The sequence below is a fragment of the Gorilla gorilla genome, chromosome Y (assembly GCF_029281585.2).
Source record: "Gorilla gorilla gorilla isolate KB3781 chromosome Y, NHGRI_mGorGor1-v2.1_pri, whole genome shotgun sequence".
Classification (NCBI taxonomy): Eukaryota; Metazoa; Chordata; class Mammalia; order Primates; family Hominidae; genus Gorilla; species Gorilla gorilla.
Genome location: NC_073248.2, coordinates 8772501 through 8800000, shown reverse-complemented (window position 1 = coordinate 8800000; position 27500 = coordinate 8772501). Strand labels below are relative to the sequence as shown.

Here is a 27500-nt window from a genome sequence, read left to right as displayed (position 1 = left end):
GCCTGGGCTGCAAAGCAAGATTCTGTCTTAAAAAAGAAAAATAAAAAAGAAATGAAGATGCTCCCATTCTCAGACCATCCTCCAGATCTCCTAAACCCGAAGTTTGGAGAACAGGGGTTGGCAAGGGGAAGGTCTTTGGGGAATTCTGATGCATGCTAAAATAAGAGAACCACTTGAATTTAAAATATACTGCTTTTTTTTTTTGGATGAAAGATGTGGTTCTTGGCTTTTGCCTGATATAATCATTGCCAGTAATTAGTGTTAATTGCCAAGATTGATTTACTGGCTTGGAAAATTAGCGTTCTTATAAAGGAATAAATCACAATGTTGTAACATATTCCAAAAATCCAAGAGTTTTTACACATGAGAGAACATGTCTCCTCAACTTGGCTGTACTGAATCATCCCCATGGTGAAATAAATTTCAATAGAAAGCACTTTGGGAGGCCGAGGCGGGCGTATCACCTGAGGTCAGGAGTTCGAGACCAGCCTGGTCAACATGGCGAAACCCCGTCTCTACTAAAAATACAAAAGTTAGCCAGGCATGGTGGCATGTGCCTGTAATCTCAGCTACTTTGGAGGCTGAAGCAGGAGAATTGTTTGAACCCGGGAGGTGGAGGTTGCAGTGGGCCAAGATCATGCTACTGCACTCCAGCCCAGCTTGCACTCCAGAGCAAGACTCCCTCTCAAAAAAAGAAAAAAAAGGGCAGGCACAGTGGCTTAAGTCTGTAATCCCAGCACTTTGGGAGGCTGAGAGGGGTGGATCGCGAGGTCAGGAGATCAAGACCATCCTGGCCAACATGGTGAAACCCCGTCTCTACTAAAATATAAAAAAATAGCCAGGCATGGTGGCATGTCCCTGTAGTCGCAGCTACTGGGGAGGCTGAGGCAGGAGAATTGCTTGAACCGGGGAGGTGGAGGTTGCAATGAGCCAAGATTGCACCACTGCACTCCAGCCTGGAGAGAAAAAAAAAAAAAGAGGGACACATACCTTCCAAAATTATTTTCTATTCTTTAAGATTTCTTTCCTGTGAGACCCTTAAATTTGTTTTGTTTTATTTTATTTTATTTTATTTGAGACAGAGTTTCGCTTTTGTCACCCAGGCATCCAGGCTGGAGTGCAGTGGCACAATCTCAGCTCACTACAACCTCTGCCTCGTGGGTTCAAGTGATTCTCCTGTCTCAGCCTCCTGGGTAGTTGGGACTACAGGCACCGCCACCATGCCCACCTAATTTTTGTATTTTTTTTTGTAGAGCTGGGTTTTCACCATGTTGGTCAGGCTGGTCTCGAACTCCTGACCTCGAATGATCTGCCCACTTCGACTTTCCAATGTGCTGGGATTACAGGCGTGACCCACCGTGCCTGGCCATGATAGATTCTTTACCTATTTAAGATTCTTTATTTCACTCTGACGTCCCTCAGTCATGGAGTTGTTATAGGCATGGGCGTGCCTCACTGTGAACATGGCTGTCTTGGTTTGAGTTTCTCAACTTATGTAACTTTGGGTGACTTCTTCATTATTTTATTCCTAACCATGAATTCACATCCCGTGAAACCATCCAGTATAGACTAAGTTGTCTAACGTGTTTTGAGTGTGGTATCCCATCTCGATTCGGATTTCACTCAAGGTTTCACATGTTCCCCCTGTGTTCTGAGGTATGTCGGACAGCTGACACACTCACTATGTGTCTATGAGCAAAAGTATCAGGGTGTTTGGATGCAGCTGGAATTCACAAGATACCTGCCATGTCCTGTGTTGTTTTGGTTGTTTTCTCTTAGCGGAAAAAGTCAAAGACCTCTCTTTGAGATCGAGACCATCCAGGCCAATGTGGTAAAAACCCATCTCTACTAAAAATACAAAAATTAGCTGGGTGTGGTGACGGGTGACTGTAGTCCCAGCTACTCAGGAGGCTGAGGCAGGAGAATCACTTGAACCCGGGAGGTGGAAGTTGCAGCAAGCCAAGATCATAGCACTGCACTCCAGCCCAGCCTGGGCAACAGAGCAAGACTCCCTCTCAAAAAAAAAAAAAAAAAAAAAAGGCTGGGGGGCAGGCACAGTGGCTCACACCTGTAATCCCAGCACTATGGGAGGCCTAGGGGGCGGATCACAAGGTCAGGAGATCAAGACCATCCTGGCCAACGTGGTGAAACCCCACTGTACTAAAAATACCAAAATTAGCTGAGTGTGGTGGCAGGCACCTGTAGTCCCAGCTACTCGGAAGGCTAAGACAGGAGAATCACTTGAATCCGGGAGGCGGAGATTGCCGTGAGCCGAGATCGCACCACTGCACTCCACCCTAGCAACAGAGCGAGACCCTGTTTCAAAAAAAAAAAAAAAAAACCTCTCTTTATTCGCAGTATTTTCTGAGTTCCTGGTAGGCGGATCGTTATCAAGAATATTAAATGTAGATGATAGTTATCAAGAATATTAAGCGCAGATATCCTAGAAAGAATGTAATGGAGTTGTTTGTACTGCCAAAGGGAAAATTCAATTTAGACATGAAGGATTGTTATAATACTTATAAATATATTGGATGCCACCCATACTTGCTCATTAAAACAGTGATTGTCATCAGGTTTAATGAGCACTGGAAAAATAGCTCCAGTCAACTAGGTTATGAGCAGTCGATTGAGTTTCCCTAATTGCATTGGCAATTTGATTATGCAACAATGTCCTGCAATGGAAATATGTTGCAATGCAACGGATTCATAGGAAGTTAACATAAAAACTCAGTTGTCTTTGCTTCTACACAAGTACCTCTCAAAGTGGATAAATAATCAATGCAAAAACTGCCTGTTGATCCATATAAAAGGACACCGCCTACGGAGACTGGCTGTTGGGAGACCGAGATATGACACGTTTACATCCTACAGTATCCATCACAATAACTTATAAAGGGCTCCTTTCTTTTTGTTTTTTTTGAGACAGAGTCTTGCTTTGTTGCCCAGGCTGGAGTGCAGCGGTGTGATCTCAGCTCACTGCAAGCTCCGCCTTCCGGGTTCACGCCATTCTCCTGCCTCAACCTCCCGAGTAGCTGGGACTACAGGCGTCTGCCACCACGCCCGCCTAATTTTTTTGTATTTTTATTAGAGACGGGGTTTCACCGTGTTAGCCAGGATGGTCTCGATATTCTGACCTCGTGATCCGCCCGCCTCGGCCTCCCAAAGTGCTGAGATTACAGGTTTGAGCTACCGCGCCCAGTCTTATAAACACTCAAAAGTATGTTCAGTCTTCACGATTTTTAATAACAAGAAGAGAGTAATGCTTTAATCAGCAAAAACTGGAGAACTCAAATACCCTTTTATAAGGTCCAGATTTAGCAGCAGGTGGCTTTTGTTCAGTTTCTTATTCAACAAGAAAGCTCATTGAATGATTTTTTGTTTCATTTTGTTTTTTGACAGTCTCCCTATCTCACCCAGACTGGAGTGCAGTGGCGCCATCTTGGCTGACTGGCTCATGGCCATGTCCGCCTCCCAGGCTGGAGTGTGGTGGCGCCATCTTGGCTCATGGCCATGTCCGCCTCTCAGGCTGCAGTGCTGTGGCGCCATCTTGGCTCACGGCCATGTCCGCCTCCCAGGCTGCAGTGCGGCGGAGCCATCTTGGCTTGCGGCAGAGCCATCTTGGCTCACGGCCATGTCCGCCTCCCAGGCTGGAGTGCGGTGGCGCCATCTTGGCTCACGGCAATGTCCGCCTCCCAGGCTGGAGTGCGGTGGCGCCATCTTGGCTCACGGCCACGTCTGCCTCCCAGGCCGTGCGGTGGCGCCATCTTGGCTCACTGCCATGTGCGCCTCCCAGGCTCAAATGATTTTCTCCCACCTCAGCCTCACAACTAGCTGGGACTACAAGTGTGCTTTACCACACCCAGGTACTTTTTGTATTTTTTGCAGAGATAAGGTCTTACTATACTCCCCGGGCTGGTCTTGAACTCCTGGGCTCAAGCGACCTGCCTGCCTTAGTGTCCCTAAGTGCTCAGATTACATGTGTGAGCCACCATTCCCGGCCTAATACCAACGACTTTTGTCAGAGTCCTTAGGGTTTCATTTACAGACCTTAATGGGCATGTCCTCCTACCTATTTGCTTTCATTCTTTCCCATTTCTGGTGTGGATATTGCTTCATCCCTAACCCCCACCCCAGGGAATCTCTCCTGAAACTACGTGCCCCTCTTGGATTTATTTCTTCACCTCCTGTAGAGAAATGTATTGGCTTTTCCCCTGCCCCCACACCGTATTTTTAAACAATCTTAGTTCTCTCTTCTCCACGCTACTGTGTAAAACCATAATTACAGAACCAACCCCTCCATTTACTCTGGAAAAATCTAACTTTGGATGATGCATTTTCTGCTTTTTCAAGTAAGCATTCCTCTTACCCATCAATCAAATGCTGGAGATTTAGAACCGAATGCTTGTAGCTGATATTTAAAAGACGCTCATGCCAGCAGGAAAGCCAGTCTTTGCCTCTCCGCAGTTAGTAACTATCTGTTTCCTGGACTCTTCTCTTCCCCTGGGGTGAGGAGATTGGAGAAGTTTGCCTTAAAAAGATATCTTGACAGTAATTGGAGGTTTACAGTTTATCTTGGATCAGAGATGGGACTTGAGCTCTGAACTACTCAATTTCCCTGTCTTAATTCTTCCAGTCTCTTAAATTTCTTTTTATTTATTTATTTATTTATTTTTGAGACAGAGTTTTGCTCTTGTCACCCAGGCTGGAGTGCAATGGCGTGATATCAGCTCACTGCAACCTCTACCTCCCAGGTTCAAGGATTCTCCTGCCTCAGCCTCCTGAGTAGCTGGGATTACAGGCACCTGCCACCACGCCCTGCTAATTTTTGTATTTTTAGTAGAGACGGGGTTTCACCATGTTGGCCAGGCTAGTCTCAAACTCCTGGCCTCAGGTGATCCACCCACCTCAGCATCCCAAAGTGCTGAGATTACAGGCATAAGCCACCACGCCCAGCCAATTCTTCCAGTCTCTTTATTATGTAGTCGGCCTTTCCAATCCCCTCCTACCCCACCCCAACCCCCAAAAAGTTATGTTTTGATTGTTTATTATTTTGCAAAGTCTCCATGGCTAAGGACCCCCTTGTCACCCTTTCTGTCCTGCCCTTATTTATTTCTAAGGCAGCAGACCTGAGGTTTGTTTTCCAGCAGAAATCGGGTAGACCTCAGGTCTGTTTGAAATGCTTGTTCCCCAGTGCCATAAAGAAATAGCACTTGAACATTAACTTCCTCAGCAAGGCCATTTTTTTTACTTTCTGCAGAAAGGGTACACTCTCCAGCAGTTTTGCCATGAGAGTACAGCGAACAAAGGGCACAGGGTCATTTATCACTTGATGCGTCCGCCCTACCTGCTGTGTCCGGTTTCCAGGGCTGGAATGGGACCTCACATTCTGTATTTGTCCCGGTTGGCCAGCAACTTGGAACTATTTAAAAGAGGCAAAGGCAGAGGAGAACAAAGGAAGGAGGAAGTAACTTGTGGAATGCTGAGAAAGGAAAAAGCACTTTTAAATAAAGAAGAGGAACAGGCTATGACGTAATGCTTGCTTGGACCAGTATAAGCATGCCAGGGCTGATACTTAGGTTAAATTGTGGGAGCTAAGAGCATAAAGCAGAAACATTGATTTCTTTATCACGGCTAGCAGATATCTAAGAATGTTAGCACAAGTCTTTGAATAAAGTTTGCTTCTCGGAGAAGTTACTATTTATTCCTAATTAGGTGGGGAGGAAAGTCTTTGAACAGGAGCCTTTATTTTTTACAGGCCCAATGTCAGATTTTGGCGTGTGGCTTTCTGCTACCCATGGCTGCGTGATGAAACAGTGGCTGGAGGCAGAACTGAGCCCCTGGAGGGGTTAATGGGGGAGTCACTTGTCCTCATGCAAGCATTCAAACATGCCTTTTGCACAACGGCAAGGGACATCTCAGAAAATCTCAGCTGCAGGGTGCGATTTCCCCGGTACGAGCTTTCCAAGCTGTGTGATCCACTCTGTCTTTGGTTACATGAAGGTGGGAGAATTGCTCAGTTGCTAAGATCACAGTGTTGGGGCTCAGAAAACAATCCCCTAAATTTTTCAGAGGCATTAGAACCAGAGCAACTCTGCCATCTTGAATAGGGGCTGCGTAACATGAGGCTCAGACCTGCTTGGGCTGCCTTCTCTGGAGGTGGATGAGGCATTCTAAGTCACAGGATGACAGAGGAGGTCAGCACAAGACAGGTCACAAAGGCCCTGCTGATAAACCAGGTTGTGGTAAAGCCAGCCAAATCCCACCGAAACCAAGATGGTGACGAGTGACATCTGGTCATCCTCTCTGGTCATGATACGCTAATTCTAATGCGTTAGCTGATAAGAGACGGTTTACAGATGCCATGACATGGTCTAAAAGGGGGATGAACCTTCAGCTCCGGGAATTGGTCACCCCTGTCCCAGAAAACTCATGAGTAATCCGCCCCTTGTTTAGCATATGATAGAGAAATAACCATAAAAATAGGCCACCAGCAGCTCTTGGGATGCTCCATCTATGGAGTATACATTCTTTATTCTTCTACTTTCATAATAAACTTGCTTTCACTTTACTCTATGGACCCACTCAGAGTTCTTTCTCACGAGATCCAAGAACCCTTTCAAATCCCTGAAAGGATCAGGTGATCCGCCCGCCTCTGCCTCCCAAAGTGCTGCTGGGATTACAGATGTGAGCCACTGCACCCAGCCAGAAAAGACTTTTTGAATCAATGCTTAATTTTTTTTTTTTTTTTTTTGGAGACGGAGTCTCACTCTGTTGCCCAGGCTGGAGTGCAGTGGAGTGCGGTGGCGTGATCTCGGCTCACTGCAATCTCCACCTCCCGGGTTCAAGTGATTCTCCTGCCTCAGCCTCCCAAGTAGCTGGGATTACAGGCATGCGCCACCACTCCTGGCTAATTTTTTGTGTTTTTAATAGAGACGGGGTTTCACCGTGTTAGCCAGGATGGTCTTGATCTCCTGACCTCGTGATCTGCCAGCCTTGGCCTCCCAAAGTCCTGGTATTACAGACGTGAGCCACCGTGCCTGGCCCAAGGTTTAATTTTTTAAGATCAATTTCAAGCAGTGATGTTAGTAAAAGATATTCATAGGCCAGGTGCGTTGGCTCACGCTTGTAATCCCAGCACTTTGGGAGGCCAAGGCGGGCGGTTCATTTGAAGTCAGGAGTTCGAGATTGGCCTGGCCAACACAGTGACACCCCATCTCTACTGCAAATACAAAAATTAGCTGGGCGTGATGGTAGGCGCCTGTAGTCCCAGCTACTTGAGAGGCTGAGGCAGGAGAATCGCTTGAACCCGGGAGGTAGAGGTCGCAGTGAGCTGAGATTGTGCCACTGCACTCCAGCCTGGGCTACAGAGCGAGACTCTGTCTCAAAAAAAAAAAAAGCACAAAAAGGGCCGGGCGCGGTGGCTCACGTCACGTCTGTCATTCCAGCACTTTGGGAGGCCGAGGTGGGCAGATCACGAGGTCAGGAGATCGAGACCATCCTGGCTAACACGGTGAAACCCCGTCTCTACTAAAAATACAAAAAAAAAAAAAAATTAGCCGGGCATGGTGGCAGGTGCCTGTAGTCCCAGCTACTCAGGAGGTTAAGGCAGGAGAATGGTGTGAACCCAGGAGGGGGTGGTTGCAGTGAGCCAGGATTGTGCCACTGTACTCTAGCCTGGGCGACAGAACAAGACTCTGTCTCAAAAAAAAAAAAAAAAAGATTTATGATTTAAAGATTGAATTGCATGTTGTGAAGTTGCTCTCCCAAAAGATGTACAAATGTATGTGCACGCCCTTCCTTTGGTTGTCTGGCCAATTTTCCCCATGTTCTTCGCAGTGGAAATGATGACTTCTTGGAACGTTGCCAGTGTGATAGGAAAACAGATGGAGGGTCATTCCCTCTGATTTTGCAAGCTGAAAAATCAACTTGCAAAAGCAGATGAATAGGAGAAAAGGCATACAAAGTTTACTCGATGGATATGTACAGCAGCCTTCAGAGGGAAGACCCAAAGATACAGGGGAAACTGTCTATTTTTATGCTTAGGTTCAACGACGTCTGAACAAAATCCGTGTAGGAATAGGATTGGAGGAAGAGGGTGTGATCTAAGGCTGATGGTCTGAGTGGGGAAACAGACAGGCCTGTCTAGGTTTTTTTGGCCTCTGAGCAGTGCGCCTTCCTTCTGGGGGTGAGGTGGGACCCTCTCTGGGAAGGGGGTCGTAGAACCTACATTCAAACAAGGCAGGTCAAGGAATTTCCTTTTTCTTTTCTTTTCTTTCTTTTTCTTTTCTTTTTTTTTTTTTTTGAGACAGAGTCTTGCTCTTGTCGCCCTGGCTGGAGTGCAATGGTGCGATCTTGGCTCATTGCAGCCTCCACCTTCTGGGTTCAAGCAATTTTCCTGCCTCAGCCTCCTGAGTAGCTGGGACTACAGGTGCCCGCCACCACACTTGGCTAATGTTTGTATTTTCTTTTTTCCTTTTTTTTTTTTGAGACAGAGTCTCGCTCTGTCGCCCAGGCTGGAGTGCAGTGGCGCAATCTCTGCTCACTGCAAGCTCTGCCTCCTGGGTTCACACCATTCTTCTGCCTCAGCCTGCCAAGTAGCTAGGACTACGGGCGCCCACCACCACGCCCAGTTAATTTTTTCTATTTTTAGTAGAGACGGGGTTTCGCCGTATTAGCCAAGATAGTCTCGATCTCCTGACCTTGTGGTCTGCCCACCTTGGCCTCCCAGAGTGCTGGGATTACAGAGGTGAGCCACCGTGCCCGGCCTAATGTTTGTATTTTCAGTAGAGATGATGTTTCACTGTGTTGGGCAGGCTGGTCTTGAACTCCTGATCTCAAGTGATCCACCTGCCTTGGCCTCCCAAAGTGCCGGGATTATAGCCGTGAGCCACTGCGCAATGCTAGGAAATTTCTTCATGGCCAGTTTTTATATACTCAGGGTGTAGGGAAAGTTAGAGTCCTATTTATAGGGTTTCTGGCTGGCCTTGGGGGAAGGTGCTTTGGTTTTCGGGACCCACCTTGGGGAAGAAGGATTCCAGTTTCTGTGGTGCCCTTGGGGCGAAATGGGTCTGAGAGACAGGAGGGTGGGAGAAGGTCAGCAGGAAAGGTTTGCTTCTGATGCTGCTTCTGAGGTCTTCCTTTTAGGTTACTGTTCTCTGAGCCCCAGCATAGGCATGCATTATTGGTTTTGTTCATTTATTTTATGAAAAAATGAATACATGAATATAGAGGGTATCTAATTTTTTTTTTTTTTTTTTTGTGAGACGGAGTTTCACTCTATCACCAAGGCTGGAGTGCAGTGGCGCGATCTCGGCTCACTGCAAGCTCCGCCTCCCGGGTTCACGCCATTCTCCTGCCTCAGCTTCCCGAGTAGCTGGGACTACAGGCGCCCACCACCATGCCCGGGTAATTTTTTGTATTTTTAGTAGAGACGAGGTTTCACCATGTTAGCCAGGATGGTCTCGATCTCCTGACCTCGTGATCCGCCCATCTCGGCCTCCCAAAGTGCTGGGATTAGAGGTGTGAGCCACTGCACCCGGCCCTAATTTTTTTTTTTTATAGTTTCAGGGTCTGCTCTGTAATTGTAACATTATACTTTTCATCTGGAAAATATAATGTATATTGGACATTTTATAACAGGGAGAGGAGGTTTAGAAACCAACACCAGGGCCACGTACAGTGGCTCACACCTGTAATTCCAGCACTTTGGAAGGCCAAGGCGGGTGGATCACTTGGGGTCAGAAGTTCAAGACCAGCCTGGCTAACCTGATGAAACCCCGTCTCTACTAAAAATGCAAAAATTATCTGGGCATGGTGGTGTATGTCTGTAATCCCAGCTACTCAGGAGGCTGAGGCAGGAGAATTGCTTGAACCTGGGAGGCAGAGGTTGCAGTGAGCTGAGATGGCGCCACTGCACTCCAGCCTGGGTGACAGAGCAAGACTCCTTCTCAAACAACAACAACAAAAACCAACATCAGTCTCTGTTCCCCAGTGGGATCATTTATGTTTACACTGTTTTCTTTCTGTATTTCTCATTTGCTTTGATCTTTTTGGTTTTCTTTTATGTGTTTTCCTTGGGAAAGCATTCTCATTTTTCTTCTCCAGATCCTTAGGTCAAAGTTTACTTCATTTATTTCTATTTTCTATTCTTTTATTTTCTTTCTTTCTCTTTCTTTCTTTCTTTCTTTTTTTCTTTTCTTTTTCTTTCTTTTCTTTCTTTCTTTCTTTCCTTTCTTTCTTTTCTTTGTTTCTCTCTTTCTGTCTGTCTGTCTTTCTTTTTTTGACAGACTTTCACTCTTGCCCAGGCTGGAGTACAATGGCGTGATCTCGACTCACTGCAACCTCCACCTCCCGGGTTCAAGTGATTCTCCTGCCTCAGCCTCCCACGTAGTTGGGTCTACAGGCACCCGCCAGCACGTCCAGCTAATTTTTTGTATTTTTAGTAGAGATGGGGTTTCGCCATGTTAACCAGGATGGTCTCAAACTCATGACCTGGTGATCTGCCCACCTCAGCCTCCCAAAGCGCTGGGATTACAGGCATGAGCCACCGCACCCAGCCCTCAATATTGTATTCTTATTTAGGAACAGCTTTTGTTGATAAGAGGCATTGGATTTTCAGAAGCTTTTTCTGAAATGCATATGATGACGGATGTCTTTCTTTTGATCTTTTGAATGTGTTAAACATTCTTTTAGGCTTTTTGATCTTATCTTTATTTTTTTCGCATAAATATGCTGATATTCAAACTATATCTGAGATGGCTTTGTGAACCCTGAAAATTTGAGACAGGTCTCAGTTAATTTAGAGTTTGTTTTGCCAAATTTAAGGACGTGCGCCTGTGACATAGCCTCAGAAAGTCCTGATGATGTGTGCAACATGGTCAGGTCACAGCTTGTTTTTTTTTTTTTTTTGGTGTGTTTTTTTGTTTTTTTTTTTTGAGATGGAGTCTCACTCTCTTGCCCAGGCTGGAGTGCAGTGGTGCAATCTCAGCTCACTGCACCCTCTGCCTCCCAGGTTCAAGCAATTATCCTGCCTCAGCCTCCCGAGTAGCTGGGACTACAGGCACATGCCACCATGCCTGGCTAATTTTTTAATTTTTTTTTTTTTAGTAGAGACAGGGTTTCACCATGTTGGCCAGCCTGGTCTCAAACTCCTGACCTTGTGATCCGCCCGCCTTGGCCTCCCAAAGTGCTGAGATTACAGGCGTGAGCCACTGCATCTGGCCACAGCTTGGTTTTATACATTTTAGGGAGATAGGAGACATCAATCAATATAGGTAAGAGCTACGTTGGGGTGGGTGCGGTGGCTCACGCCTGTAATCCCAGCACTTTGGGAGGCCGAGGCAGGCGGATCACCTGAGGTCAGGAGTTCGAGACCAGCCTGGCCAACATGGTGAAACCCCATGTCTACTAAAAATACAAAAAATTAGCCGGGCGTGGTGGCGGGCGCTGGTAATCCCAGCTACTCGGGAGGCTGAGGCAGGAGAATGGCTTGAACCTAGGAGGTAGAGGTTGCAGTGAGCCAAGATTGTGCCGCTGCACTCCAGCCTGGGCAATATGAGCAAAACTCTGTCTCAAAAAAATAAGAAGAAGTATAGTCCGTGAAAGGCAGGGACAACTGGAAGCAGGGAGGGGGCTTCCAGCTCACAGGTAGGTGAGATACAGATGGTTACATTCTTTTGGGTTTGTGATGAGCCTTCCCAAAGGAGGTGATCAGATATGCATCTATCTCAGTGAGCACAGGGGTGACTTTGAACAGAGTGGGAGGCAGGTTTGCCTTCAGCAGGTTCCAGCTGGACTTTTCCTTTGAGCTTCCTGCTTTTGGGGTGCCCAGATATTTTCCATTCACAGCTTCCATCAGGATACATATACCATGTGGTTAATTCAGAAAATTAGGCCGGGCACAGTGGCTCATGCCTGTAATTCCAGCACTTTGGGAGGCCGAGGCGGGCAGATCACGAGGTCAGGAGATTGAGACCATCCTAGCTAACATGGTGAAACCTTGTCTCTACTAAAAATACAAAAAATTAGCCAGGCAGGTGGCGGGCGCCTGTAGTCCCAGCTACTTGGGAGGCTGAGGCAGGAGAATCACTTGAACCCGAGAGGTGGAGCTTGCAGTGAGCTGAGATCACGCCACTGTACTCCAGCCAGGGTGACAGAGCAAGACTCTGTCTCAAAAATAAATAAATAAAAATAAAATTTAAAAATATGTATATATATAAAAGAAGCAAGAGATATGAACCTTCAGCCACCTTGAAATGTTGTTACGATAATTGTGTAGCAAATTGATCGCCTCTGGGCATCTTCGGAGCCCAGAGGAAAGAAAAACATTATTGCTCAAATACTTCTCCTTGTCTTACTGAAAATAACTATGAGGCCAATTCTAAGGCCAATGATCTATGCCTAGCATTAAATTCTAAAAGGAGTCTATGGTGGTTGTGTGCCTTCAAGGGACGTTATGTAACACCGCAAATAACATCTCTTTAAAAAGTGTTTCTAAGGCATACATAGAAAAAGTAGAACATATTTACAGGAGCAAAGCTGGAAACATCCAGTTTTCTGTGTTTCTGGTGATTGAGGTTACCAGAGAGAGAAAGAGGCACGTTATTCACTTTACCACGGTTATCGGATCGATTTTTATCACTATGTCCTGTGATACTAAAACATTTCTCTAAACTGCTTGAACCAAGGTGCAAAGAGTTTAACACGTGCTTAGCACACTACAGAGCTTGCAGTAGATGTGAGGAAAATTTATGATAGCTTGGGAAGTTTGCCAAATTGCTTGTGTGGTTGTCTTTTATGATTTGAGACTCATCAAGAAGACCACATGTGGCCAGGCGCGGTGGCTCATGCCTGTCATCCCAGCACTTTGGGAGGCCAAGGAGGGTGGATCACCCGAGGTCAGGAGTTCAAGACCAGCCTGGCCAACATGGTGAAACCCTGTTCCCACAAAAAATACAAAGAATTAGCCAGGCGTTGTGATGGGAGCCTGTAATCCCAGCTACTCTGGAGGTTGAGGCACGAGATTCGCTTGAACCCAGGAGGCTGAGGTGCGCCACTGCAGCCTGGGTGACAGAGTGAGAATCTGTCTCAAAAAAAAAAAAAAAAAAAAAAGCGCAGTGGCTCCTGCCTGTAATCCCAGCACTTTGGGAGGCTGAAGCGGGTGGATAACTTGAGGTCAGGAGTTCGAGAGCAGCCTGGCCAACATGGTAAAACTTCCATCTTTGCTGAAAATACAAAAAATTAGCAGGGTGTGGTGGCGGGTGCCTGTAGTCCCAGCTACTGGGAAGGCTGAGGTAGGAGAATCACTTGAACCGGGCAGGTGGAGGTTGCAGTGAGCCAAGATTGCACCACTGCACTCCAGCCTGGGTGACAGAGTGAGACTCTGTCTCAAAAATAAATAAATAAATAAGTAAATAATTAGTAACATATTTTAACATCTCTGACGCCAATACAGTTAAGGGATGAGTTTATAATAAAAAGGTGAAGTAGAAAAATCCACACGTGTTGGAAAACTGGCCAACAGATGGCATGATCACACATGGGTCTAGGTGAGGTGGCTGCGTATAGACGTGGCCGTGGCCGCAGATACAGATGCTGCCGGGATGAAGCACTTAGGCGTGAACGCCGTCAGCCTCTGACACCTTCTCCTGCTTGCCCCACAGTGCCTGCTACTCACCCCACGCAGCCTATGCACAGAGCAAGCTGGCCCTTGTCCTGTTCACCTACCACCTCCAGCGGCTGCTGGAGGCTGAGGGAAGCCACGTGACCGCCAACGTGGTGGACCCCGGGGTGGTCAACACGGACCTCTACAAGCATGTGTTCTGGGCCACCCGTCTGGCGAAGAAGCTTCTCGGCTGGTTGCTTTTCAAGGTAAGCCCCTTCTGCTTCTCTGATTCACAGCTGCACCTGAAGATGCTACGGGAAAGGGGATCCCCAGTCCAGACCCCAAGGGGGGGTTCTTGGATCTTGTGCAAGAAAGAATTCAGGACGGGTCTGTGGTGGAAAGAGAAGCAAGTTTATTGAGAAGGTAGAGGAGTAAATGAATGGCTCCTCCACAGACAAAGCATCCCCAGCGGCTGCTGGTTGCCCATTTTTACAGTTATTTCTTGATGATATGATAAACGAGGGGGGGATTCTTCATGCCTCCCCCTTGTAGACCGTAGAGGGTAACTTGCTGACATTGCCATGGCATTCGTAACTGTCCTGGCGCTGGTGGGCATGTAGCTGTGACGACAGCCGGAGGTCACTCTTGTCGCCATTTTGCTTTTTGTGGGTTTTGGCCGGCTTCTTTACTGCAACCTGTTGTATCAGCAAGGTTTTTATGACCTGTACCTTGTACCAACCTCTTATCTCATCCTGCGACTTAGCATGCCTTAACCGTCTGGGAATGCAGCCCAGCAGGTCTCAGCCTCGTGTTACCCAGCCCCTATTCAAGATGGAGTCACGCTGGTTCACACAGCTCTGACACAACCACTTCCAGGCTGCGTGTGCGGTGTTGGGTGCTTGGGTTTGGTGATGTATTTGTACATTCTCACCCCAAAGCCTTGGTTGTCTGCGAGCTCGGTGGGTGACGCTGTGTAGCTATGTAGTGCCTATAAATGAATCTTCTTAGGAGCTGGAGACCCTTTGGGGATGCTGTGGTAGGGGCCAAGGGAAAAACATCCCCCTTTGCCATTTGAAGGTTTGCTGAAAAATCAACGCACAAAATACAGTTGCCCTTTTTGAAACATGGATAAAGGAAATGACAGGCAAATGTATTGTCATCCATGGAGGAGAATGGCAGAGGAATTGCCCCATTACACAAAGGGGTACAGACGCTTGTGTCCTCTTCTTCTTAGGAGAACGGGAGTGGGGAATTGGGGGTGAATATAGGATTCCAAATAGTAAATGATTTTTAAGAGAAGTCAATGGGTTTGAACAATGTACAGTGGCCTGAAAACAGTAATGTTTTTTGTTATTGTTGTTTGCTTGTTTCTTTTGAGACGGAGTTTCGTTCTGTGTTGCCCAGACTGGAGTGCAGTGGCGGGACCTCTGCCCAGTGCAACCTCTGCCTCCTGGGTTCAAGCGATTCTCCTGCCTCAGCCTCCCGAGTAGCTGGGATTACAGGCATGTGACACCACGCCTGGCTAATTTTGTATTTTTAGTAGAGACGGGGTTTCATCATGCTGACCAGGCTGGTCACGAACTCTGGACCTCAGGTGATCCACCCGCCTCGGGCTCCCAAAGTGCTGAGATGATAGGTGTGAGCCACTGCGCCTGGCCTCAGATAATGGTTTATGACGAGTCTCTGCAGGGACAGAGGCTGTGGAACCCTCAGAACAGACAGTGGTTTATGAGGAGTCTCTGCAGGGCTGTTGACAGACATCAGTCTTTCCTCCGCGATGTGGTTTCAGAAACTCAGGGAAGGGGACACTGGTCATTTTTCCTTCTTTGACATGTCCAGACTTCAGGGAACTTCAGAGGACAACTTCATCCTGTGCATCGGGAGACACAGAGGAACCAGGAGGGGGAGGTTAGAGAGATCTTGAGGCTTCTTCAGTTCAGCAGGACAAAGCACCGTACTTTGGGGTATTGGTTTTTAACACCCAGCAACTGAATGCTCCCACATTTCTGCAATGATCTTCCTTGTCATGACGCATTAACTTCTTAAGCACTGCAAGATTTCATGCCCCAGCCATTCCCTTGAGTTTTTTTGTTTGTTTGTTTGAGATGGAGTCTAGCTCTATCACCCAGGCTGGAGTGCCGTGGTGTGATCTCGGCTCGCTGCAGCCTCTGCCTCCCGGGTTCAAGTGATTCTCCTGCCTCAGCCTCCTGAGTAGCTGGGATTACAGGTGTGCGCCACCATGCCCGGCTAGTTTTTGTATTTTTAGTAAAGACAGGGTTTTGCCACGTTGGCCAAGCTGGTCTCGAACTCCTGACCTACCTCAAGTAATCTGCCCGCCTCGGTCTCCCAAAGTGCTGGGATACAGTAGTGAGCCACCGTGCCTGTCCCCCTTGAGGTCTTTTGAAGTGATATGTATCTGGGAGCTATAGATTTACTTTCTTTCCTATCTATCTCAAGTCGGGATACTAAAGTTTTAATAATTTGTTTACAAAACAAAGAACCTTGAGAAGCTTTTCTGTTTCTCCCTTTACATTGCAGAATTGTCTAATTAGCATTTTTAAAAGTGTCTGCTTTTGAAACACCGCCACGATTCACCTTCAAAACCGCGTGGGTTGAGGAATTTTCGGAAGAGCGATTTTAACTCAGCTTTCAAAATTCCTTGGGCGTCTACTGCTTGTTGAAGTTTCCCACCTCTTTCTGAGTCAGTTTAGGCAGCTTTTCCCTTTAGGTAATTGTCTGTTTCATCAAGCTTTGGAATTAATGAGCTTGGTTACAAATTCCCTTTTCTCCCTGTTGAACTCCTGGCATTGCTCTTGATTTCGTCTGAAAGTGTCTCATGATATGAGCTGCCCGCCCCTAATGTGGACTTTTTGAGGGGATTAATTACTTCCCTTATTTTGCCGTTTGCTTTCTTATCAGTTGTTCTTCGAGTCTCTCATTCCTCAAGCAAAGGAATTTCTTTTTTTCTTTTTCTTTTTCTTTTTTTTTTTTTGAGATAGAGTCTCGCTCTGTCACCAGGCTGCAGTGCACTGGCGCGATCTCAGCTCACTGCAACCTCCGCCTCCAGGGTTCAAGTGATTCTCCTGTCTCAGCCTCCTGAGTAGCTGGGACTACAGGCACCTGCCATCAAGCCTGGCTAAGTGTTGTGTTTTTAGTAGGGACGGGGTTTCACTATGTTGCCCAGGCTGGTCTCAAACTCCTGACTTCGGGTGATCCGCCCGCCTCGGCCTCCCTAAGTGCTGGGATTACAGGCGTGAGCCACCGCGCCCAGCTGTACATCCCTTATTTTGCAGTTTGCTTTCTGATCTGTTGTTCTTCACATCTCTAATTCCTCAAGCAAAGGAATTTCAAAATATTAGTTATTTTATTAAGCACTAAGTATTCGCTAGCAATACACCAACACTAGGATACATTTCATCCTTATAAAACCCCAATGAATCCCTCAGAGAGTGACTTCAGTATCCAAGGAGAGCATTTGCTGTTTTTTTATTTTATTTTATTATTTTTTTTTTTTTGAGACTGAGTCTCGCTCTGTTGCCCAGGCTGGAGTGCGTTGGCACGATGTCAGCTCACTGCAAGCTCCGCCTCCCAGGTTCATGCCGTTCTGCTGCCTCAGCCTCCCGAGTAAATGGGACCACAGGTGCCCGCCACCACGTCTGGCTAATTTTTTTTTTTTTTTTTTTTTTAAGTAGAGACCGGGTTTCACCGTGTTGGCCAGGATGGTCTTGATCTCCTGACCTCGTGATCCACCTGCCTTGGCCTCCCAGAGTGCTGGGATTACAGGCGTGAGCCACCGCACCCGGCCTCTTTTAAATTTTTTAGACACCAGGTCTTGCTCTGTCACCCTGGCTGCAGTTCATTTTTTTTTGTAGAGACGGCATCTTGCTGTTCGCCCAGGTTGGTCTTGTGCGCTGGGATTATGACACAATCACTGGCTGCAACCTTGAAATCCTGGCCTCAAGTGATTCTCCCACCTCTGCCTCCCAAAGTGCTGGGATGACAGGCATGAGCCACCATGGCTGGCCTTGACATTATTTCTTTCTAAATATTTAACAAGCAAACTGGAACTTTAGCCACATGAATCATTCTTTAATCCTTTGATCATCGTCTGCAAACTTGGATTAAAAATAACCATGGGGCATTGCTTGAGTGATACTGCCTTTATATAAGAGACAACACTGTGGAAACTTTAAAATCATAGAGCAGAAGAATATGCATTAGCCTGGAAATGAAATTAAAATAATGTAAGAATTTTAAAGAAAAGGCTATACAGCTGCAGTAGCTTGATGCTGTCTTTGTAATGATAATTCTGTATTGCTGTGTATGTATTATTTACTAGTGTGTATGCATGCATGCATGCATTGTATATTAAGACTTGGGAGATCAGCTGGGTGCCGTGTCTCATGCCTGTAATCCCAGCACTTTGGGAGGCCGAGGTGAGCGGATTACTTGAGGTCAGGAGTTCGAGACCAGCCTGTCAAACATGGTGAAACACCATCTCTATTAAAAAAAAAAATTAGCCGAGTGTGGTGGCGCGTGCGTGTCATTCCAGCTACTTGGGAGGCTGAGGCAGGAGAATCGCTGGAACCCAGGAGGCGGAGGTTGCAGTAAGCCGAGATGGTGCCATTGCACTCCAGCCTGGGTGACAAGAGTGAAACTCCGTCTCAAAAAAAAAAAAAAAAAAAAAAAAGAAAGAAAGAAGAAAAACCTTGCAGGATCTGTCCAGGGTCCCTGGGGAGAATTTCTGTGACATACATATCTCTGTGATGTTTCATATCATCTGAGGGCATGGTTGTATGTCACTCTGAAACCTCTATCCTCTGTTTCATCAGAACACATGGACTCAATTCCAAATTCACAGCCAGTAATCTGGGCAACCAGTCAGTACCAGAAGAAAAACTAGGAGGTTGATTGGTTTGTTTTTGAGATGGGGTCTCGCCCTGTCGCCCAGGCTGGAGTGCAGTGGTACAATCACAGCTCACAGCAGCCTCGACCTGCTGGACTGAAACGATCACCCCACCTCCACCTCCTGAGTAGCTGGGACTACACGAATGCACCAGCACACCTGGCTAATTTTTTAAAATTTTTTGGTAGAGCTGGGGTCTTGCTATGTTGTCCAGCCGGGTCTCCAGTTCCTAGCCCCAAGCGATCCTCCTGCTGTGGTCTCCCAAAGTGTTGGGATTATGATTTGTGCATTTATAAAGATGAGAGGTTTGATTTGTCCTGTATACAAATGCATCAGGCCATCCTTCATGCTGAGACATGCAGATGGTCTCAGCCTCCGTAGGAGAGTAGCTTAGTATTTCAGAGGGCATGTGTGCTCTTCAGACCTCTAGGAAGCTCCTCGCAGCTTCATCAGTGAAACTCAGTAACCCCCTACAATGTATACCCCTCCTAGGGAGCACATGAACGTGGCTATTACCTCTCTTCCCACCCCAGTTGTCTCAAGATCAATGGGTGTTACAAAAAAGAGCTGTCGGCTGGGAGTGGTGGCTCACGCCTGTAATCCCAACACTTTGGGAGGCTGACGGGGAGGATCACGTGAGGTTGGGAGTTCAAGACCAGCCTAACCAACATGGAGAAACCCCGTCTCTACTAAAAATACAGAAATTAGCCAGGCGTGGTGGCAGTCACCTGTAATCCCAGCTACTCAGGAGGCTGAGGCAGGAGAATCGCTTGAACCCAGGGGCGGAAATTGTGGTGAGCCCAGATCGTGCCACTGCACTCCAGCCTGGGCGACAAGAGTGAAACTCCATCTCAAAAAAAAAAAAAAAAAAAAAAAAAAGAAAGCTATTGTAAATGCTGAGTGTATCAGCTCCACCATACAGGGCTCATGTCCAGCAAGTCCTGACCACTTTGAAATCATGTGATCAGGCCTGCCATCAAAATGAACAAATTTGCAGTGTAGACTGCGCCCACTTCACCATGAAGTAGACCACTCGTATCATTGCTTGTCTTAAGCATGTATTTGTATCCGCCATGCAGTCTAATGAAAGTGTGTCTTAGGGTTGATTGGAACTTGGATTGATGTGCCGAGAGGGTGACAGGTTAATCAAGTCAAGGATGCAGGTACTGGGAATTTTTTTATTTTTATTTTTTTTAAGATGGAACCTCTCTCTGTTGCCCAGGCTGGAGTGCAGTGGCGCGATCTCGGCTCACTGCAACCTCCGCCTCCTGGGTTCAAGCAATTCGGCCTCATCCTCCTGGGTAGCTGGGACCTCGGCTACCTCCCAGCACGCCTGGCTAATTTTTACATTTTCAGTAGAGACGGGGTTTTGATATGTTACTCAGGCTGATATCGAACTCACAGTCTCAAGTGAGCCGCCTGCCTCAGGCTGCCGAAGTGCTGGGATTACAGGCATGGGACACCATACCCAGCCCCCCCATTTCTTTTTTTTTTATTAATAAACAAATCTAACCACCCTCTCTGGACCTTCTATTTCCCCTGGGGACTGTCCCTGACTACAGTCTCCGCTGCAGCAAATCCCCATACAGGAATTGCTCATACAATTCGCTTCCAGTTCCCCGTGCTCCACTGAAAATGCTCCAGGTGGCCGGGCGCAGTGGCTCACGCCTGTCATCCAAGTACTTTGGGATGCTGAGGCGGGTGGATCACATGAGGCCAGGAGTTCGAGAACAGCCTGGCCAACGTGGTGAAACCCCGTCTCTACTAAAAATACAGAAATTAGCCAGGCATGGTGGCGGACGCCTGTAATCCCAGCTACTCGGGAGGCTGAGGCAGGAGAATCGCTTGAACCCGGGAGCAGGAGGTTGCAGTGAGCCGAGATCGCGCCACTGCACTCCAGCCTGGGTGACAAGAGTGAAACTTCATCTCAAAAAAAGAAAAAATAAGAAGAAATTGCTCCAGGTAGAGCCACCAGGGACTTCACCCTTTCCCTGCAATGTGCAGGCCTCAGCCCTGGCTGTTTCCTCCTCCACGCATGCCCTTCCCCCGGGTATCCAGTCCCTCTCCTTCCCTTCATTCAGGCCTGCGCCAAAACCTCCGAAGACAGGGCTTCTCCTGGGCGCTTGCTTTCCCCTCACAAAGCTTTGTTTGTCTTTATGGGTCATCTCACCAATTGGCTTATGTATTTATTGATTCTCTTATTTATTATAAATTTAAGGAGTACAGGTGCGGATTTATTTATTTTATTTATTTATTTATTTATTTTGAGACGGAGTCTCGCCCTGTCACCCAGGCTGGAGTACAATGGCGCGATCTCGGCTCACTGCAACCGCTGTGTCCAAGGTTCAAGTGATTCTCCTGCCTCAGCCTCCCGAGTAGCTGGGATTATAGGCATGTCCCACCACACCCAGCTAATTTTTATATTTTTAATAGAGACGGGGTTTCACCATGTTGGCCAGGATGGTCTTGATCTCTTGACCTCGTGATCCACCCGCCTCGGCCTCCCAAAGTGCTGGGATGACAGGTGTGAGCCACCGTGCCCGTCCTGGCTTATGTATTTATTGATTTGCTTATTTATTATAAATTTAAAGAGTACAGGTGCGGATTTCTTTTTTTGTTTCCTTTTTTTTTTTTTTTTTTCTGCGATGCTCTGTTGCCCAGGCTGGAGTGTAGTCGCATGATTTTGGCTCACTGCAACACCTGCCTCCCGGGTTCAAGCGATTCTCCTGCCTCAGCCTCCCGAGTAGCTGGGATTATAGGCATGTCTCACCACACCCAGCTAATTTTTATATTTTTAATAGAGATGGGGTTTCACCATGTTGGCCGGGATGGTCTTGATCTCTTGACCTTGTGATCCGCCGGCCTCGGCCTCCCAAAGTGCTGGGATGACAGGTGTAAGCCACCGCACCCAGCCCGGCTTATGTATTTATTGATTCACTTATTTATTATAAATTTAAGGAGTACAGGTGCGGATTTCTTGCATGGAGACATTGCACAGCGGTGAAGTCCAGGCTTCTAGTGAACCCCTCACCCCAGCTGTGAATGCTATACCTGTAGGTGATTTTTTTCATCCTCCACCTCCTGCCAACCTCCCACCTTTCAGGGTCCTCATCGTCAATCCACCCTCTGTGTCTGTGTAGACCCACTGGTGAACTCCCACCTGCAAGTGAGAACATGGCAGGATCAGTGTTTGACTTTCAGTATCTGAGTTGTTTGTTAGGAGAATGGCCCGCTTTTCAAACTGAAGCTCTGTTTCCATTAAAATACAACTTCCAATTTCCCTGCTGTTCCTAGCTCCTAGCAACACCATTCTGCCTTCTGTCTTGATGAGTCTGACGACTCTAGGGACCTTAGAAAGTGGAAACAGGCCGGGCATGGTGGATCACGCCTGTAATCCCAGCACTTTGGGAGGCTGAGGCGGGTGGATCACCTGAGGTCATGAGTTCAAGACCAGCCTGACCAATATGGTGAAACCCTGTCTCTACTAAAAATACAAAAATTAGCTCAGCGTGGTGGCACACGCCTGTAGTCCCAGCTACTCGGGAAGCTGAGGCAGGAGAATCGCTTGAACACGGGAGGTGGAGACTGCAGTAAGCCGGGATCGCGCCACTGCACTCCAGCCTGGGCGACAGAGTGAGACTCCGTCTCAAAAAATAAAAAGTAAAATAATAAAAAGTGGAAACGTGCAGTGTTTGTCCATGTCACTTCAAGAGACATGATTTCATTCTTTGATATGACTGCATAATATTCCATGGTGTGTATATACTATACTGTACTTTCTTTATCTTAGCCAGTCCTCTGCTGACAGACACTTAGGTTGGTTGCATATCTTTGCTGTTCTGAATACTACTGCAAAAAACCTACAACAGCTGTGTGCATGGATCAGGGCTCTGTGCCTGGAAGGCAGGGAAGGAGGTACTGAATGCGTGTGTGTGGGTCTAGCTGTGTGCATGGATCTGGGCTGTGTGCATGGATGAAGGCAGGGAGGGAAATATTGAATGCATGTGCATGGATCAGGGCTGTGTGCATGGATCAGGGTTGTGTGCATGGATGCAGGCAGGGAGGCAGATGCTGAACGCACGTGCATGGAGCCAGCTGTGTGCATGGATCAGGGCTGTGTGCATGGATGCAGGCAGCGAGGCAGCTGCAGAATGCATGTGTATGGAGCCAGCTGTGTGCATGGATCAGGGCTGTGTGCATGGATGAAGGCAGGGAGGCAGCTGCAGAATGCATGTGTATAGAGCCAGCTGTGTGCATGGATCAGGGCTGTGTGCATGGATGAAGGCAGGGAGGCAGCTGCAGAATGCATATGTATGGAGCCAGCTGTGTGCATGGATCAGGGCTGTGTGCATGGATCAGGGCTGTGTGCATGGATGAAGGCAGGGAGGCAGCTGCAGAATGCATATGTATGGAGCCAGCTGTGTGCATGGATCAGGGCTGTGTGCATGGATCAGGGCTGTGTGCATGGATGAAGGCAGGGAGGCAGCTGCAGAATGCATATGTATGGAGCCAGCTGTGTGCATGGATCAGGGCTGTGTGCATGGATCAGGGCTGTGTGCATGGATGAAGGCAGGGAGGCAGCTGCAGAATGCATATGTATGGAGCCAGCTGTGTGCATGGATCAGGGCTGTGTGCATGGGTGAAGGCAGGGAGGGAGATATTGAACGCACGTGCATGGATCCAGCTGTGTGCGTGGATCAGGGCTGTGTGCATGGGTGAAGGCAGGGAGGGAGATATTGAACGCACGTGCATGGATGCAGCTGTATGCATGGATCAGGGCTGTGTGCATGGGTGAAGGCTGGGAGGGAGATATTGAACGCATGTGCATGGATCCAGCTGTGTGCATGGATCAGGGCTGTGTGCATGGGTGAAGGCTGGGAGGGAGATATTGAATGCATGTGCATGGATCCAGTTGTGTGCATGGATCAGGGCTCACGATAGCAAAGCAGAGAAAGAAGGGAGATGATGAGGGAGGGGTCCCTGGAAGAATCAGGCAGTGGCTATTTCCTGCAACAGCTCCCTTCTCCTCTCCTTCCCTGCTATGCCTCTCATTTTTCTAATTTGTTAATTCTGGATAATAATATCACATAAGAGTGTTGTGAACATTGCCGACAGAATATATGGGAAACCATTTTCTCCACTGTAAAGCTCTGTGTAATTATGTAATTATGAGCCATTCATTCCTCTCTCTGACTATATTGCTTGTGGCTCTATTTAGTACACTTGAAACTCTATCTTCTATTTTGTGTGTGTTTCATCTTTTTTTTTCCTGCACTTGTGCCTCACCATCCACCCACTGCCCATGTCTATTGGAAGCTCCCAGGCAGCAGGGGTTATTTCTGAAATTCTCTTCCTTTGTCCCAAGAGCTGGCAAAATACGGGTGAGCATTTAATAAACATTCATTGGACTGAATGAAGTTGAAATGGTTTCTGTAGCTTGCAGCTCCAACACTCTCCAGGACTCAAGAGTGGCTTGATGCAGATTTTACGATAAATGTTGCTGCACCGTCTCCCCAGCACCCCCCGGCGGGCGTCTGGGACTTCAAAGACGCTCTTGTGTCTGTCAAAAGGGAACACACTGCGTTCTTGGATTTGGGTTCACATTGATACATCTTCTGTCCTCTTGCCAGTCTCTAAAGATTGTCATTTAAAAAAAAAAAAAGCTGTAGATAAAACAGGATGTGCTATTTAAGCCACAGGGAGCATGATTTACAGGACCGTCTTGTGTATTCAGAAGGCAACTTTCATTTCCCTGCACAAGGCGTCACCAAGCAAGCCCACTTCATCATTCCGAGAATGTGTGGAAGACAGCGCCTGTCAGCCACAGCTGCACAGGGGCAGATAATGAAATTCTGCCGCGAAGCCACAGTTCCTTGCTCTATACAGGAGGTCGGCCAGATAGGAAGTGTTTTAGTCTTTGTGGGTCACCTCTAGTCTCTTTGGCATATTTCTTTCTTTCTTTCTTTTTCTTAACAACACTTGAAGAGTATAAAACCATTCTTAGCTAGTAGCCTGTAGAGAAACAGGTACAGGCTGAATTTTGCCCATGGTGTATAGTTTGCAGAGCTGCATAAGAAGCTAGAATGAGTGGGGTTCCCAGCGTGGTCTCTGAGACCAGCAGCCTCTGGGAGCTCGTTAGAAATGCAGATTCTTGGGTCGGGCGCGGTGGCTCATGCCTGTAATCCCCGCACTTTTGGAGGCTGACATGGGCGAATCATGAGGTCAGGAGTTTGAGACCAGCCTGGCCAACATGGTGAAATCCTGTGTCTACTAAAAATACAAAAAATTAGCTGGATGTAGTGGCAGGCGCCTGTGATCCCAGCTACTCGGGAGGCTGAGGCAGGAGAATTGCTTGAACTTGGGAGGCGGAGGTTGCAGTGAGCCAAGATCATGCCACTGCACTCCAGCCCTGGCATCTCAAATAAATAAATAATAAAAAATTAAAAAATGCTGATTCTTGGGCCTCCTAAGATCCACTGAGTTAGAAATACCAGGGGTGCAGTTGTTTTTACAAGCTCTGTGGCCCATTCTCTTGAGTGCTAAGCGTGAGGACCCCAGACCCCAGGTCTGCAGGGGATTGAGCCCCAGCTTTGGGGCTGTGGACAAAAGAAGATAGCTCTCGGTAATTCCATATGAATGCTCTGTATGAATCCTAAAGGAAGTTGTGTTGCTTTAGTTGTTGTTGTTGTTGTTGTTGTTGTTTTCAAAACAAGTGGATACAAGTTCATTCAGGAATCCCCCAGCCTCACACAAGTGAACAAGAGTGATTTCGATTCAGAGGAAGACTTTTAGAAACAGAAGAGTGTAGTGTGAAGGTTGTCTAGTTTTTTTTTAGGAAAAGCTGGATTATACTATAAATTGATAATAGAGGGGGCAGAGAGAGAGGAGGAGAAAGAGGAAGGGGAAGAGGAGGAAGGGAAGGGAGAGAGAGAAAAAGGAAGATGAGGAAAAGGAGAAAAAATAAAAGGAGGAAGACAGAGGGATAGAAAGAGAAAAAGGAGGAGAAGTAAGAAGGGAGGAGGAGAAGGAAGAAGTGAAGGAGGAGGAGAAGAAAGAAGGGAGGAGGAGAAGGAAGAAGTGAAGGAGGAGGAGAAGATGGAGGAGGAGGAAAAAGGGAGGAATCGAGAAAAGGAAAGAAGGGCAGAAAGAAAGGAGGAGAGAGAAGAGGAAGGAGGAGGAAGATAGAGGAAAAGAAGAAGATAAGGGGAAGAAAGAGGAGGAGGAGGAAGAAGTTGGAGGAGAAGGAGAAGATGGAGGAGGAAGAAGAGGGAGAAAATGGGAAAGAGGAGAAAGGAAGGAAGAGGAAGGGAGAGAGGGATAGACAGAAAAACAGGATAAGGCAGAAAGGAGGAAGAGGACGAGGTGGAGGAGGAAGAAGAGAAGATGAAGGAGGAGAAAAAAGAGGAATAGACAGCGAAAAGGCAAGAAGAGAAAAGAGGAGAAAGAAAAAAAGAAGAAGAGAAGGCAGAGAGAAGAGAAAGGGAGAAAGACATGGGAAAGGAGAATAAGGGAAAAAGATAAGATGGAGGAGGAAGAAGAGAAAAAGGAAGAGGAAGGGATAGAAGAATAGGAGGATAAGGGGGAAAAGAGGAAGAAATGAAAGAGGAGGAGGATAAGATGGGGAGGAAGAGAAAGAGGAATAGAGAGAGAAAAAGAGAGAAAAAGGAACAGGAAGCAAAGGAGGAAAAAGAAGGGCGTGAGAGAGAGGGAGGGAAAGAGGGAGGTTCTCTCGGGCTCAGAGGTGATGCCACCCAGATCAGTTTGAGGTACACATTGGAAATGCCACTGAAGTTACAGAACTGGGAAGGGCCGTTTTCTCTGAGGAGATGCCGTCTCTCCTTTCCACAGGGTATATCTGTGATGGGACTCTCTGGTGGCTCTAACAGACTCCCCAGGAACAAAGACGTCATAGGCTCTGAGGCTGCCACCCTAAAAAGAAGCGTCCTCTTTGGATGGGAAACTTCTTCCCTTGAGTGGATAAATGCCCTCCTTTGGTGCAGCCTTAAAGCCAGCCAGCAGTCTCTGTGCTTTTGATTGAAGGTCTCTGTGTGAGACCTTCCAGTGACTCAAGCTAAGAGATGAGCCAAGATCATTCCTGGAGCCCGGCATTTCTTCCTGGTTTCAGAATGCCCAGACTCTCTGCCATTGAGACCGTTCAATTTTGTATTAGTTGCAGTTCTCAAGAAAAACAGGACCAATAGGATCTATGCATAGAGAAATATTTAGTTTAATTGATTATTGGGATTGTAGGGGTGGGCAAGTCCAAAATTGGTAGGCTGGTTGGCAGGCTGGAGACCTGGACAAGATTTGACATTGCAGCCTTGAGCCTAAAATCTGCAGGGCAGGCTGGACACTCAGGCAGGATTGCCCTGTTACAGTCTGGAGTGGAATTCCTTTTCTAGTAAGTGTCAGTGTTTGCTGTGAAGGCCTTCTCCTGATGAGGTGAGGCCCACCCACATTGTGAAGCGTCCTCTCCTTGGCTTAAATGCAACCGATTTGTAAATGTTAATGATATCCACAAACTACCCAGTCTGGTGCTTGACCAAATGTCTGGGCACCATAGCCCAGCCAATTGATACATGAAATCAATCATCACAGAGCCCACCTAAGACCTGTGTTACCTGACATTAAACAGCACAAGCCATCTCCTCTCTGTTGTCTGTCAGGTGAGTGTTTATTTCTGGTAAGAGCAGGTTTGTGTGTGTGTCTTACGAGATTGTAGTTAGAGGAAGGTTTTCTTAATCCTCTCTGCTTCAGGTGGTCACTGAAGCCATGAAACATCCCTAGAAGTTTAGCACAACCCACAGTTCTCATTGGGGAGTTGAGAGCACGTGTGTGCATGTACACATGTGCACACTCATGCACACATATACATGCACACATGTACAAATACACACATAGATGCAAACACATGCACGCACCTGCACCCCTCCCACACATGCATAGTATGTGCACACATGCTCACGTGCATAAATGCACACACACCTT

The 27500-nt window shown here is 47.3% G+C and overlaps 1 protein-coding gene across 3 annotated transcripts in view; it reads left to right on the top strand.

Annotated features, from left to right (window-relative positions):
- DHRSX (dehydrogenase/reductase X-linked) overlaps positions 1-27500 on the top strand; it is a 319446-nt gene that overhangs the window by 279339 nt on the left and 12607 nt on the right. For all 3 annotated transcript variants that reach the window (XM_055377229.2, XM_055377228.2, XM_055377230.2), the window contains one exon: positions 13665-13872. In XM_055377229.2, coding sequence (XP_055233204.1) covers positions 13665-13872 — 208 coding nt within the window. The remainder of the gene's footprint in view (positions 1-13664; positions 13873-27500) is intronic.